The sequence below is a fragment of the Sparus aurata genome, chromosome 6 (assembly GCF_900880675.1).
Source record: "Sparus aurata chromosome 6, fSpaAur1.1, whole genome shotgun sequence".
Taxonomy (NCBI): Eukaryota; Metazoa; Chordata; class Actinopteri; order Spariformes; family Sparidae; genus Sparus; species Sparus aurata.
This window is the reverse complement of record NC_044192.1, coordinates 22,011,945-22,028,268: the sequence shown is the minus strand read 5'-3', so window position 1 is coordinate 22,028,268 and position 16,324 is coordinate 22,011,945. Positions and strand designations below refer to the sequence as shown.

The window sequence follows — 16,324 nt, the reverse complement described above, 5'->3', positions numbered from 1 at the left end:
AACATCCACAGATTCCGATTCCACTTTGTTGTCTGCGCGTCCCCAGATCTCCTCAGACCTGATCAGACTCAGTCCGGACTCGTTTAATCTCATTAATCCACAACAGTCAGTTTAGATGCACAGTACAGAACAGAACGGGACTGAACCGCCGGCAAAATCCCGGTCCAGCTCGTGCCGCTGCAGGTATAAATCTGCTTGTTTCTTAAGGTGGGGGGTCGCGGTGGGCTCTGCAGTGATTGGCTCTGGTGCGCGCGTGGCCACGGTGTGCAGTGATTGGCTCTGGTGCGCATGTGACTGTAGTGGCTCAGGTGGACAATGCTCGTGGAATTTGTAAAGCATTTATGAAAAAACGTATTAACGGTATCATTGCAGTCCAAACAAATGCGAATTATCACACCTTTGAACCACGCAGCAGCCATGTTGAAACTCTCAGGTCAGTCTGATCCTGATCCCCAGAGATATTTGAGGAACACACACACACACACACACACACACACACACACAGACAGACAGACAGAGGTTACTCGTATTTATAGATGATAATAGAGATAAATCAGATTATGCAATAACATGAGGTGTGAGAGTCAGTATGATCAGTGGTGTAGGATGTGCATGCATGGTGTATATGGTGTGTGTGGATGTTGTGTGGTGCATGAAAGAAAACCAAAAGAACCAAAGGTTAAGGCTGCCGCTTCATCTGGGGAGACAGGCGTCTGTCTGCAACCCTAATTTTGTAATGATCAGTTATTTGCAATAACTGCTCCTTAGTACAGTTACTCACCAACACCTCTGAAGCAACAAATTCAGACACAGACGCCATAATAAATCAAAACCACCAGACCAAAAAGAATGCACAGCTTTAAAGGGTTAGTTTGTGTTTTTTGAAGTGGGGTCATATAAAGTACATATCTGTAGTCGACAATGTTTCTTTACATCGCTTTCAGACCGCCCTTTCTTTTGGCACTACATTTTCTCTACCGTAGAACCTCCATATCCCTACGCATTTGCACTAATGCGTAGGGATACAGAGGTTAAGTTTCGTTTTTATCGAAAGTAAACCTTTCGTCCAGCAACTGGGCCTCGCACTGTATTTCGTCGCTCGCAGATCACCTGTTGCCCAGTTGCGCTAATGCGTAGGGATACGGAGGTTCTACGGTTGAGAAAATGTAGTGCCAAAAGAAACGGCAGTCTGACGGCGACGTAAAGCGGTGTGAATTTTCTCTATACAACGTACACTTGAACTGTTATAGATTTTTTTTGGGTGAGCCTTGTTTTAGGTGGTTAAATTTCGCTTTTTCTTTGAACCCCGTTCACTGCAGTACAAAGCTGAGGGTCTGGGCTGGAGCTGCTCTCTGCTTCTCCAAACCGAGGCTGCGCTTATCGGTGATTACGATAGGGAACAGATCAACTATAGATATGCACTTTATATGACCCCACTTCAAATTCACGAACTATCCCTTTAACCACCCACAAGACGCACATATGAGGCAAAACTGTCCCCAGGAGTACTCCCCCCGAACTGCCTAACCAAAGCTAAATAAACTCACCCCTAGTCTTCCTGTGGGTCTGTGGCGGGTATTTACACACTAAAACCCATGAGGCTTTGATAGCAACCTAAACAGGCCACCTCACAAAATCCTCTGGACATGCTCCCGAGACTGCTGCCTAACCACGTCGCCACAACTTTAAACAGGAAAAACAATAAACGGACACTGCCCAAAGGAGGAAGTACCCCTAAAGCCCAACGGGGAAACTCGGAAAACAGCGACCGGGGGGGTAACAATTAGTCTCTTCGGATCACGGCAAAAAAAATTATTCAATAAATCCACCTGAAAAAAACTAAATCAACGCAACTACCGAGTTCTCTAATAGCGGTGCATCTCCCAAAATTTAGCAGAAACAAACAAAACAATTCAAGCTCTAAATGCGCACCAAAAGACAGATGCGTAAACAAAACGCAGCAACAAAGACACAGAGGTGCCAAACAAATCTCAGACTCTTCAAACGATCCAATTAATCAAACTTTAACTTAAGATGAGCCACCATTCGTCACAGCTGGCTCAAGGCCATGACAAACAATAGAGACGCACCGTTTCAAAGGAATAACAAAATATGTTTATTTAAAGCAATAATAGAGATAAATCAGATAATGCAATAACATGTGGTGTGAGAGTCAGTATGATCAGTGGTGTAGGATGTGCATGCATGGTGAATATGGTGTGTGTGGGATGTTGTGTGGTGCATGAAAGAAAACCAAAAGAACCAAAGGTTAAGGCTGCCACGTCATCTGGGAAGACAGGTGTCTGTCTGCAAGGAAGAGAGAGAAACACAATGAATGAAAACATGCTTATATGGCCAACCAGATCACCGGCCCAGGTATCCTCAGTTACCATATTGCCTGGCTGGCCCACAACCCCCTGCCAACCAGCAACTCACTCCAGCCCCCACTGTCAAACACCAACAGGGGTCGCCACAATATATACATATACACACACATACATATACACACACATATATATATATATATATATATATATATATATACATATATATATATATACATATATATATACATATATATACACACACATATATTATATATACATATATACTTTATGAATACTAAATGAATATAAATGTAAATTAACTTCAATGAAATTACCAGATATTAGTCAACTTCTTTAGTTGGACATTACTTGAGATCACAGCTGGTATCAGTAGTAATACTGTGTAAAATGAGTTTTAAAACTGTTTCAAACATTCAATATTGATATTTTTCACTATTTTAATCACACTACTACTGACAGTGGTGTTTAAGATGTGTCAGTGTGTTTGTTTTTTAAGTACTATTAATTTTGAGTAATAAAAAACCAATCCCTATCATTCAATATCTTTATTAGACACATGGGCCAGTTGATGATATTAACAAAGCTGTTCCTCCAGGACAATTTTTCTCCATTATGATGTTTGTTTTCAAAAGAAGAAGTGGAATATGATATGATTCTAATTTAACAATTTGCTTCCAAATTATTCTTTGACAGAATGAACCAAACCAACCAAATAGAGGACGACCTCTTCTCCTGCTACAGTCCTTCAGTCATTGGCTACCGCTACTTTGCTGTTCTGTGGGGATGTGCTGTGACCATCATAGGTACGGTGGGGAACCTGATGACCATTCTAGCCTTCGCCATAGATCCTCATCTGAGGACACGCTTCAATGTGCTCATCGTCAACCTGGCTCTAGCTGATCTCCTGTACTGCACCATACTGCAGCCCATCTCAGTTGACTCCTATCTACACCTCAGATGGCGCACTGGTCACCTGTGGTGCAGAATCTTCGGCCTGCTCGTCTTTGTCTCCAACTGTGTCTCCATTATCACCCTCTGCCTGATAGCAGGCGGCAGATAATTCATGGTCGCAAAGAGAGCTGTGTTTGACCGTGTCTCCTCTGACCTTGGTCTCTCTTTACTCATCATCTCAGCATGGACACTAGGCCTGGTCAGCCTTGGCCCACTATGGCCTGGTTACGTGTTTGTGCCAAAGGAGTGCATGTGCTCCATCCATCGGAAGATGTACCATCCCTACCCCACCATCCTGCTCTTCTTCTACTTTTTTGTTGGTCTCGGATGTGTTGGTACATTCTACCTCCTTATCTACAGACGTGTCCAAATTACATCACAAGCTCTACTCCGCTATAGGTTCAGCCGCCGATCCTCCAGGACGAAACCAGCTTCTTCAACAAAAGACACCAATGACAGTGGAGTGGAGAGCAGTGTGACCAACACATGTAGCTGTGAGATGAGTAGCCAGGCAGACCTAGCCCCAACTGTAGATGAGATCAATAGTGAAAAGTCCTCTCTGTCTGCCACAGCCAAATCAGCAACCAAGTCTCCTCCTGATATCGTCAATACATCACCTTCACCAACACCTGCTCCCATAAATGCAGCCTCCTCGTCCCACTGCACAGCCTCAGGAGATGATAAGGAAATGAAGCATGTAACGCGCATGTGTTTAGCTGTTTTCCTGTGTTTTGTGTTTTGCTTTGTCCCCTACCTGTTGATCAACATAGCCGACAAACATAACCATGCCTCTCGTCCAGCAACTGATCCTCGCACTGTATTTCGCCGCTCGCAGATCATCTGTTGCCCAGTTGCGCTAATGCCCCACTACCTCATATAAGGTTCTAATGAAATGATGATATTCATCTCATTCAGCCATTGTCATCAGTTTCAATTTTTTTTCATTTTTTAAGTAAAGTAGGTGAAGAGGTGTAAACTGCACAGTAACATGGCCCCAATAACAGCCAGGGTTATACTTTTCTTTTTATTCCTCACGTGTACCTGAAATGTTCTGTAACACATCTGGAGGCTTTAAAGAGATTCTCTTTATCACTTACTAAATGACAATCATCAGTCCTTTGCTTCTATGTGAAGAGGAAATGATGAATACGTTTCGAGCATTGAGCATCCTCCAATCTGCAACACATGACTCTGAATCTGCCTCAAAACCCTTTGTCTCTGTTTTCATGTTTTTAATGTTAACTTCTGTAATGGTTCATTATATAAGAAAAGCATCAATGTGAACAAAAAATGCTTAATAGGTTAGAAATAGAAGCTGGATACACTTCAGTTCTCTGCTTGTGTCCTACTGGGAGGAAATCACTAACAACTTCAATAGTTCAGCATTTGCTGACAGTTTCACACATTTACTCCTGTGTGACAGACATAAGAAATGTATAACTATTCGTCTAGTTGTATGATTATAGTTGAGGACAACAAACAAATGTTTCTATCAGAGTGAGGTCTCTGTTAAAAAGGAAGTGGTGAATCATTTAGATCACCTGTGGCTTCCCTTTTCTCCTGTGGCACTGGTGACTTTTGAAGGAGAAGTGGGGAGGACTTGATTTCTGATCAACTTTAACTGCCTGTGAGCACATTACATAGAAGCTAACTTATATTCTGATTCCTATTAGCAAAATTACAAAATTTTTGTGCCTTTAAACAACACTTTCAAAAATAATTTTGATGGTAAAGTGTCTTGTAATAGAAGAAACCACACACAGTGGTCATTTTTTAATACATTTAACGTCAGCCTCTTTCAGACTTCGCACTGACTGAATGATGTTCAAGCGCTGCTTGACAGAGACAGATGGAAAGGTATTGACAAAAACCAACGGCTGTAACTTCAACACACATCATAGCATCGCGCCTGAAAATGAGAGTAAATTAGCGTGTTCACCCAGCAACCAAGTGAACCAAGCAATCTCTCGAAGGATCTTTTATCAGTTCCCTTTCATACTAACACATTTGAAAGACATTTTAAAGTGATTTTTCATGCTTCCACATTTGCTATCTCTTTATCACTTACTATATGACAATCATCAGGCTTTCAATTCCATTCGAAGAGGAATTGATAAATCTGTTTCTATCAAGCACCTCCAATCTGCAACACATGACTCAAAAACCCTTTGTCTCTGTTTTCATGTTTTTAATGTTAATTTCTGTAATGGTTCATTACATAAGCAAAGCATCAGTGTGGACAAAAAAATGCTTAATAGGTTAGAAATAGAAGCTGCATACACTTCAGTTCTCTGCTTGTGACCTACTGGGATTAAATTCAGTAGTAGAAACTTCAGTAGTTCTGCATTTGCTGACATTTCCACACTTGGGCCTGTATGTAATGGTCTATATTTACTCTTGTGAAACAGACACAGGAAGTGTATGTGGAACAGCAAAAGGTTCAATAATCACATTGTGTTTTAAAGCATTTAGTCACATGTGCCAATCACTAATTAATTATCATACTTGGAGTGAAGAAGTTATTGGAGCCACTGGAGCTATGTTTATTTTTTGTTCTTGGCAGGATTGAAAGAAAGTCAGAATTAGTAAAGTATGTGAAATGGTCAAACTCAATGGTCAAGAGGTAGTTTGATGAACATTTATCATCCTGGAATTGGAATAAAACTAAATTTATGGTTTTTGGGTTATCTAAAAAAATGATGATAAATTCAAAATGGTTAAAGTTGTTGTTGACCATGACTAATGTGAGTCAATTGACCGGGGAATGAATGCTGATTGTACACATTCACAGTGAAGACAAAAGCCAGATGTTGGCAGGTTTTAGTGGGTTGTTTGGCCAGAATAAAAGGGATTTTAAAGATACAAGTTTTCAAGACTAACATTGTAATGTAATGAGATATGACAACAATGAATTAGAAATGTAATTGGTTGCACGAGTAGTTCAGTAATGTGAATTGTGAATAAATGTGAAAAGTGTGCGCACTGTGAGTCATTTTCAAATATTTCAAATCACTATGTCTTGTATATACAGTACAGTCTAGTAATTAGCAACTTAAGCACATAACAGTTATACTAAGTGTATCTGCATTTATACAGGTTAGGGCACGGAACAAAAAATCATTAAGACATATAAATGAAAGCATCTGTAGAAACAACTAAGAGAAAGAGGATGTCCTTAAAATGACACTTTAACAGGACTGACTGGCAGCAGATGAGATCACTGTATACCCTTCAACAACTACTGGAGAAAGTCATCAACTTAAAGGTGAGAAATTTAACGTCAAATTTTTGTTTGCTTCAACATGTTTGTTTGACAAAGTGATTACAGTAAAATTATTTAAGACAAATGACTGGATGCAGTTCACCGTACCTTGTGTCTTGAACTGAATTTATTGAATTTAAAAACATCACACTGGTGCATTAGTTTATGTGATGGCCACTTCAGACTAAACAATTCAAATGTAATCCTAATTGTGCGCAGCAAAATGTGCTAATAGCAGCATCTATAATTTCGTCTGTTTAAAGAGAGACAAAAGGTCAGGCTTCAGTCTTTCACTACAGTTATCTTAAAGGGATAGGCATGACATCTGAGTGATCCATTTGCACATTAGGACTGATTAAAAACATAATTTTTTCTTTATTTCTAAAAAGCACAGACACGCCCATATGTGTGTATATATATGTGTGTGTGTGTGTGTGTATATGTATGTTTATATATATGTTTATATATATGTACATATATACATATGGGTGTGTCTGAGCTTTTTAGAAATAAGAAAAAGTTATGTTTTTAATCAGTCCTAATGTGCAAATGGAAATAAATAAATTTAACATGTCAGATTGCTTGCTATTATAAAAACAGATCAGTTTCCATATTGAAATTGATAAAGTATTAACATAACTTTCATTAAATACTGAATTTGGCAAAAGGTGCCTTTGTTTACAGAAAAGTATTTCATATCCCTGAAGATATGTAATCTAAATTTAACATCTGCATGCACTGCATAGTAAACATGACATGTTGGTGGATGTACAGGACATGAGGTGTGTGCTTGCTGTCTGTTTTACACAACACGAGCCTGTCTGCTTCCTCTGGCTTGAGACATCATGCCCCGTTGTGGCTTCGTAGCACAAATCTTAGGTTGAACATTTTCAGCATGTGGATGAACCTCCGGCTTTTCTACTGTATATACGAGCAGCATGTCTTCAGCGATATGCAACGTGACTGCATCCGTAACAGCTGTTCACCAGGGGTCCGTTTCACAAAGCAGGTTTAGTGAAAACTCTGAGTCTGTTAACCCTGAAATGAGGGAAACTCTGAGTTTTCCGTTTCACAAAGGGAGGTAACTCAAACCAGAGAAAGAGGGGTAACTCTAGCCTGTTTCACAGAGAGAGGTAACTTAAGCTCTCGGTCAGTTACCATGGTAACATACTCTCTGAACCTAACCTGGTCGGGACCAGGTTTTTCTAAACAAACCTCGAGTTTCTGTCTGTCTCCGCCCTCTTTCAGCCACACACGGTATTTGATTTCCTCATTCATTCAGTCATCAGGCGAGTTTTGGTGTAGTATAGTTCTCATTGATCATTGCAAAAATCAGTCAGTAGGCCTACATTAGAAGTTATATTAGGTGGCGGCAATTTTCACTACCATGGCATGTCCTTTTAATAATGATCCCGTGGATGAAGGTGCAGCATTACTGCGCAGAGAATTAAATATTCGTCGGGAGATGATTATCAGACCGCGCATAGATGTTCTTGCATTTCCAGACAATTATCTTTTTGAGCGGTACCGTTTCACGTCACAGTCCATCATTTACATACACAACCTAATCCGTCCTTACATTTCCAACATTACCAACCGAAGTCATGCTCTCACATCCCAGCAGATATTGTGTGTTGCGCTGCGTTTTTTTGCAAATGGGAGTTTTTTTATACAACGTCGGAGATGCAGAGCACTTGAGCAAGGCAACTGTATGCAGAGCGGTCAGAAAAGTGTGCCTCGCCCTAGACATCTTTATCATTTTCAGCTCCTCTGCCTCCGTTAGAGGTGGCGGTGCTGGGCCACCACCCGTTTTACGGGCATCTGCTTTCTTTCTGTTGGCTGAGTAGAAGTCTGTGTTAGTTTAAATAGGCTTAATTATTTAACAGAACATGATATAGATGAGAAGACATTTATATGTGTGAAAACAGCATTATGTTGGGGATAAAACAACTGTACAGTCAAACAGCCACTTAATATTTACTTTACAATGTAAAACATGACCAAAATGAGGTACCCCCATGAGATTATGCCGAGGTCTAATGTTTTTATGTTTCATCTTAAGCTGCAGCCAAGTGTGCTTCTCCCCCTCAGGTTTGCACCTAAATGAAATAAATTAATATAGGCTATTAATAGGCTACCACTCAAGCAGTTTCCCCCTGTAATATTATTGTGATTGCAAAGGACTAGGCTACATTTAAACTTACGCATTAACCCGAGCACCAATGTTCTCCCACGCCTTCTCCCTCTCTTTTGCTGCTGCAGCGGTGTTACACTTCCTTCTAAAAACGTGCTCAAACTCACCGTATGAGCGCATTAATATTTACAATTTCAGTGGGGTGAAAAACGTAGCCCTCCTCTTCCCTGTTGCCATGGTGACTCGTCGAATCGGGGCTCCATTGATGCTGTCTTTTTATACTTGTGGTGCACGTGCTTAACTCCAGGTTAAACTACTCCGAGTTGATCAAACTAACTCAAATCAGCTGTTCTGGAACCGAAAACTCAGAGTTTCCTATCTCAGAGTAGATCAACTCAGAGTTCAGGGTTAGACTCAGAGTTTGTTGAACCTGCTTTGTGAAACGGACCCCTGGACCCTTTCTTGTCATACGGGACACAATGATTAAATGATTCAACTAATGTTGGCTGCTTTTTAGCGGGTATTTGTGGGCTGCCGCGGTCTGTACATCTCGTAGTGAACAACAAGCGTCCCACTGTGATCCAGGCGTCTGTTTGAGATGCTGAAATAAATGGTTCGGCCCATCGGTTAAGTTGCAACAGCCTTTGAACAAACTTTGTAGCGGACGGTGGTTTGTTCAGGTCTGACGCTACAAAACCAAACTACTAACAAGACAGTGCCTTTTTACGAACGAACTCTTTGCTCGCCGCATGTTGTGTTTGTTTTTCTGTGGAAAGCCAATGCGGGGAGTAGGGCGGAGCCTACTATGAACTACGGAAGCCCATGAGGAGCGGCGGCAGAGCAAGTTAAATAAAAAATCGATTTTCATATTTTAAAATTGTGTCAGAAGCAGGAAAAATGGGCAAACACAAGGATGTGAGCTTGAGTTTGACAAGGGCCAAATTGTGATGGCTAGACGACTGGGTCAGAGCAGAGGTGTTCCTGGTCTGCAGCGGTCAGTATCTATCAAAAGTGGTCCACAGAAGGAAAACTGGTGAACCAACAACAGGGTCATGGGCAGCCAAGGCTCACTGATGCACGAGGGGAGCAAAGTCTGGCCTGTGTGGTCCGATCCAACAGATGAGCTACTGTTACTCAAATTGCTGAAGAAGTTAATGCTGGTTCTGATAGAAAGGTGTCAGAATACACAGTGCATCATAGTTTGTTGCGTATGGGGCGGCATAGCCACAGACCAGTCACGGTGCCCATGCTGACCCCTTCCCACCGACAATGGGCACGTGATGAATCACGTTTTCATCGCTTATCTGGGGAACACATGGCACCAGGATGCACTAAGGGAAGATGGCAAGTCGGCGGAGGCAGTGTGATGCTTTGGGCAATGCTCTGCTGGGAAACCTTGAGTCCTGCCATCAATGTTACTTTGACACATACCACCTTCATAAGCATTGTTGCAGGCCATGTACACCGTTTCATGGAAACGGTATTCCCTGGTGGCTGTGGCCTCTTTCAGCAGGATAATGTACCGTGCCACAAAGCAAAAATGGTTCAGGAATGGTTTGAGGAGCACAACGAGTTTGAGGTGTTGACTTGGACTCCAGATTTCCTAGATGTCAATCCAATTGAGCATCTGGACAAACAAGTCCGACCCATGGAGGCCCCACCTCGCAACTTACAGGACTTAAAGGATCTGCTGCTAACATCTCTAGTGTTTTCACTTAAATTACTTGTGTTACACTTTGTGGTGCAGGGCAGGACCCAAAAGCAGACATGAGGCAGATGTTGAATGTAGGCAGATTTAACGACAATTCAACAATGGAATATGCAGAGCAGGATTTAGAAAAACTCCGGCTGGAGAGTCCGTAAGAGAGGGAGAGGTGTTTGGAGAAGTTGCTCACTGTGGTGCTGACAGACCAGGTGACGTGTGGAGGCTCAGGTTGCCAGCTGCAGAGGTGCTGAGAGTAAGGTTGTGGGGTGCGGAGCCACTGGTACGCACCAATTGCCAATCTGATGCAAGTTTACATGTGCGTCCGCAGCGCCGGTGATGTGAAACTCCGCCCAGCCTCTTACTGTACCTCTGCTGGCACAACAGACAAAAACAGACACCAAAAACATATAAGTCCACTACAGGACTTGACAGGCCATAACGACCTGCACAGTCCTGGATAATATTCACCTTCGCTAGTCAGACATTACTTGAGATCAGATTGGTATCGGTAGCAATACTGTGTAAAATGAGCGCTGAAACTGTTTCAAACACTCAATATTAATGTTTTTCAATATTTTTGCCAAAACTGCTACTGACGGTTCCTTTTAAGATGCGTCACTGTGATTTGTTTTTTAAGCGGACTATCAATTTTGAGTAATAAAATTCCCATCCCTATTACTGAAGATGAAGAAGAGGGATATAATATATAATCATATTATTACTCAGGGAACTCAAATATCAGCCTCTTATGTCGTTTCCTTCAGTGTGGTTTGTTGAAGTTTGTTGAACAATTTTATTTGTTATTTGACAGAATGAAGATGAAGCAAACCAACCACACAGAGGACGACCTCTCCTGCTACAATCCTTCAGTTGTCGGCTACCGCTACTTTGCTGTGCTGTGCGGATGTGCTGTGACCATCATAGGTACGGTGGGGAACCTGATGACCATTCTAGCCTTCGCCATAGATCCTCATCTGAGGACACGCTTCAATGTGCTCATCGTCAACCTGGCTCTAGCTGATCTCCTGTACTGCACCATAGTGCAGCCCAGCTTAGTAGACTCCTATCTACATCTCAGATGGCGCATTGGTCAGCTGTGGTGCAGAATCTTCGGCCTGCTTCTCCTCCTCTTCAACTGTGTCTCCATTATCACCCTCTGCCTGATAGCAGGAGGCAGATATCTCATGGTGGCAAAGAGAGCTGTGTTCGACCGTGTCTTCTCTGACCTTTGTCTTTCATTACTCATCATCTCAGCGTGGGCACTAGTCCTGGCCAGCATTTGCCCACTATGGCATGGTTATGTGTTTGAGCCAAAGTTTTGTGTATGCACCATCACCCGGACAACGTACCATCCCTACTCCATCATCCTGCTAATTTTCTACTTTGTTGTTGGTCTCGGATGTGTAGGTATATTCTACCTCCTCATCTACAGACATGTCCGGATAGCATCACAAACCTTACTTCGCTATAGGTTCAGCCGTCGTTCCTCCAGAAGGAAACCAGCTTTTTCAGCACAAGACACCAATGACAGTGGAGTGGAGAGCAGTGTGGCCAACACATGTAGCTGTGAGATCAGTAGCCAGGCAGAATTAGCCGCGACAATACATGAGACCATTCGTGAAAAGTCCTCTCAGTCAACTCAAAGCTCTGCCATAGCCGTATCAGCATCCAATTCTCCGCCTGATATCGTCACTACACCACCTTCACCCACACCTGCCCCCACGAATGCAGCCTCCTCGTCCCACTGCACAGCCTCAGAAGATGATAAGGAAATGAAGCATGTGACACGCATGTGTTTAGCTGTTTTCCTGTGTTTTGTGTTCTGCTTTGTCCCCTTCCTGTTAATCCATATAGCCGACGAACATAACAGTGCCCCACTGGTTCTGTACATGTTCTTTGGAAACCTCACCTGGCTCAACAGCTGTATCAACCCTGTTCTCTATGCTGTCATGAACAGACGGTTTCGACGGGCCTACCATGTGCTGCTCACCAGGGCTGCAGCACCGTTCACCTGCCTGTGGACCTGGTGGTCGTCTCTTTGAGTACTTGACCTCATGGAACTGAAAGAGACAGCTCAACAAAAAGAAACATATGTTTCCTCTTACCTGTAGTACGAATCTGTCTATCAAGATTGGAAATGTATTCTTTGGATTTTGAGCACTACAAGCTAAGTACCACCTAGTTCAAATATCATAACTCTGCAACTCGGGGCGCCGTTTGGCTCAGTTGGTGGACAGGTGTCCCATGTGCAGAGGCTTTGTCCTTGGTGCAGCAGACCTGGGTTCGACTCCCGGTCTGGGTCCATTTACTGTGTGTCACTCCCCCCCTCTCTAACCCTGTTTCCTATCTCCTCTTCAGCTGTGCTATCAATAAAGTCATGAAAGGCCAAAAAGAAAACTTGTGTATCAGCCAAGTGTAAAACTAGTATTTGCTGTATTCGTTGTGAAAACTTCCCTCACCTACAGTGCCTTGCAAAAGTATTCACCCCCCTTGAACTTTTCCACATTTTGTAACATTTTAACCACAAATGTAAATGTATTTTATTGGGATTTTATGTGATAGATCAACCAAAAGTGGTGCATAATTGTAAAGTGGAAGGAAAATGATACATGGTTTTGATTTTTTTTTTATAAATAATAAACAGAAAAGTGTGGTGTGCAAAAGTATTGTAGCGTTCCTGGTTAAAATCTATTAGCTGTCAACCTGTTACCCTCCGGTCTCTCTGTCAATCACTGGACGGCAGGTCAGATCAATCGACGTGCGGGACGGTGGTTGGTGAAGAGGGGGAGGGGGGGCGTGAGTCTGGGAGTCTGTAAGAAAGAGTGAGGGGAGTTGTGTGTTGCTGAGAGCTGATAAAGTGATCGTGTATTTCGTGCTTCTGAGGCTAAATAAAGCATCTCCTTCAGAGTTATTCCTTGTCTCGGACGTATCAGTGAAACGTTACAGTATTCTCCCCCTTTACTCTGATACCCTTAAATGAAATACAGTGCAACCAGTTGCCTTCAAAAGTCACCTAATTAGTAAATGGAGTCCACCTGTGTGTAATCTAATCTTAGTGTAAATACAGCGGTTCTGTGAAAGCCTCAGAGGTTTGCTAGAGAACATTAGTGAACAAACAGCATCATGAAGCCCAAGGAACACACCAGACAGGTCAGGGATAAAGTTGTGGAGAAGTTTAAAGCTTGATTAAGATATGAAAAAATATCCCAAGCTTTGAACATCTCACAGAGCACTGTTCAATCCATCACCTGAAAATGGAAAGAGTATGGCACAACTGCAAACCTACCAAAACATGGCCGTCCACCTAAACTGACAGGCCGGGCAAGGAGAGCATTGATCAGAGAAGCAGCCAAGAGGCCCATGATAACTCTGGAGAAGCTGCAGAGATCCACAGCTCAGGCAGGAGAATCTGTCCACAGGACAACTATTAGCCATGCATTCCACAAATCGGGCCTTTATGGAAGAGGGGCAAGAAGAGAGCCATTGTTGAAACAAAGCCACCCAGTTTGCCACAAGCCATGTGGGGGGCACAACAAACATGTGAAGGAAGGTGCTCTGATCAGATACCAAAATTGTCATTTTTGGCCAAAATGCAAAACGCTATGTGTGGCAGAAAACAAATCACCCTGAACACACCATCCCCACCTGAAACATAGTGGTGGCAGCATCATGCTGTGGGGATGCTTTTCTTCAGCAGGGACAGGAAAGCCAGTCTGAGTTGATGGGAAGATGGATGGAGCCAAATACAGGACAATCTTGGAAGAAAACCTGTTAGAGTCTGCAAAAGTGTGTTAGAATGGCCCAGTCAAAGTCCAGACCCAAGTCAACTTGAGAATCTCTGGCAAGACTTAAAAATTGCTGTTCACAGACACTCTCCATCCAGTCAGACTAAGCTTAAGCTATTTTGCAAGGACGAATGGGCAAATATTTCAGTCTCTATGTGTGCATCGCTGGTAGAGACTCATTGCAGCAAAGGTAAAGGTAAAAAGTATTGACTCAGGGGGGTGAATACTTTTGCACAACACACTTTTCAGTTTTTTATTTGTAAAAAAAAATTAAAACCATGTATCATTTTCCTTCCACTCCACAATTATGCACCACTTTGTGTTGGACTATCACATACAATTCCAATAAAATACATTTACATTTGTGGTGATAATGTTACAAAATGTGGAAAAGTTCAAGGGGGGTGAATACTTTTGCAAGGCACTGTAGGTGAGGGAAGTTTTCACAACAAATACAGCAAATACTAGTTTTACACTTGGCTGATACACATACATCTTATGACATTAACTGTTATGTCAGGTGTTACATTACTAATGATACTAAAGATTAAGATTATATATAAACATTTAAGGATTTTCCACTTAAGTCAAGCTGCAAAAACTGGACTCGGATACCACTCATCTGATGTGTATAATCACAAGCAATAAGGAACCAAACTGTGATCCATCACTGCCCCACAGTGGTGAGAATGGGAGGTTAAAGGTGCAGTTGGTAACTTGGAGGAGAGAGAGGACTTAGCATTAAATTTGAACAAGTACAACTTTCAGATCCCTCCTCTCCCTCTCCGCTGCTCTCCTGCCCTGCCTCCAAAGTCCCTCCCCGAGAGGAGGCTGCCGTGCACACGACGCACGCGACCTGTGCACGCGACTGAAGAGGCCAGGTAAATAGAGATGGGATTCATGGCTCTTTGAGGGGAGCCGGATCTTGGTGAGCCGTTCCTTTCAAAGAGCCGTTCAAGAAACTGGCTCATTTGACCAATTTTTATATTTATTAAGTTTTAAGAAGCCAGCCTGGTAGTAACTAATTTTATCTTGGAAATAATCACTATGATGTATGATGGGGTGAGATTTGTAACAAAATAATACACAATTAGATATCCCACCAATATCGGAGTTTGAATTATTCTGAAATATTGATTATAACCTCATTTGACATGTGTGGACTAGATTTTAAAGTCTGATCTGGATTCATTGTAAATATTCCTCAAGGTTGCGCCATATCACTCTGCTTTGACAGTGACATCCCTATTTTGAATTCACCCTTTAAACAAATTGTTTGTATGTGTGTAAAGCTACCATGACTTGTTATTCATACGACACCGTGACCTTAACACTTACAAATAAACATTAAAAAACAAAGCAGGCTACAATGAATTTCCGTGCAAAACAGCTTTTAGTGCAGGGGGGCAGGGGCAGTCACGTGTTTCTGTTTTTTTTTTTTACGAAAAGGCAGCTTGCACAACTCAGGTGGCGTCATGATACATTTGCATATCTAATAAGCACCGTGCAGCTGGACTGCGCTCCTCCCCATGTAACTTCTCTGTCCCACTCAGGGGAGGAGCACACAGTGACAGACAGATAGACAGACAGACAGATAGATAGATAAGAACGGTTCCCAGCTGCGACTCGGTTCCCATCGTTCATGTTAACGAGCCGTTCAATAGAATCGGTTCGTTCGTGAACCTCACAACACTACAGGTAAACAACATGGCACAAAGAATCGATAACATGAGCTACACTCCACACAGCTAGATATAAAACGCTTTACAGTGACTTTCACATGGCTATACCTTACCTAGAAACTTGTTCCTCAATTCATTACATGTTTATTCAGCAATAAAGTCTAATTTTGTGATAAAAATAACGTTCGGAAAGTGTAGTATTTAGCTTAGCACGTCACTCACACCAGTAAATTAGCAGCTTATTTACATTTGTCGCTTTGCAAAATGTGACATTTTTATTGACATGTTTAGAGTTTTGAGACTGAGACACTGGGCTCAGATGATGAGTACACCCCAGCAGCTGCTTCTACGACCACGAGTAGACGAGAGAGCCGTGGACGAGGTGGATCGGGCCGGGCCCGGGGATGCCGGGGCAGAGGGCGTCGCGTGAGACAAACACCCGATGACCTGTACAGAT

At 42.4% G+C, this 16,324-nt stretch overlaps 1 protein-coding gene and 1 pseudogene across 2 annotated transcripts; both read left to right on the top strand.

Annotated features, from left to right (window-relative positions):
* Positions 1-2,958: 2,958 nt before the first annotated feature.
* On the top strand, positions 2,959-10,558 carry LOC115582907 (G-protein coupled receptor 84-like; annotated as a pseudogene).
* On the top strand, positions 6,509-12,936 carry LOC115582894 (G-protein coupled receptor 84-like). Of its 2 annotated transcripts, none has more exons than XM_030419124.1 (2): positions 6,509-6,564; positions 11,212-12,936. In XM_030419124.1, exon 2 carries the CDS (start codon positions 11,213-11,215, stop codon positions 12,440-12,442), a length of 1,230 nt encoding a protein of 409 aa, XP_030274984.1. In that variant the 5' UTR covers positions 6,509-6,564; position 11,212; the 3' UTR covers positions 12,443-12,936. The 2 variants fall into 2 exon arrangements, with proteins under 2 accessions (XP_030274984.1, XP_030274985.1); XM_030419125.1 differs by lacking the exon at positions 6,509-6,564 and adding an exon at positions 7,761-7,818.
* Positions 12,937-16,324: the final 3,388 nt, after the last annotated feature.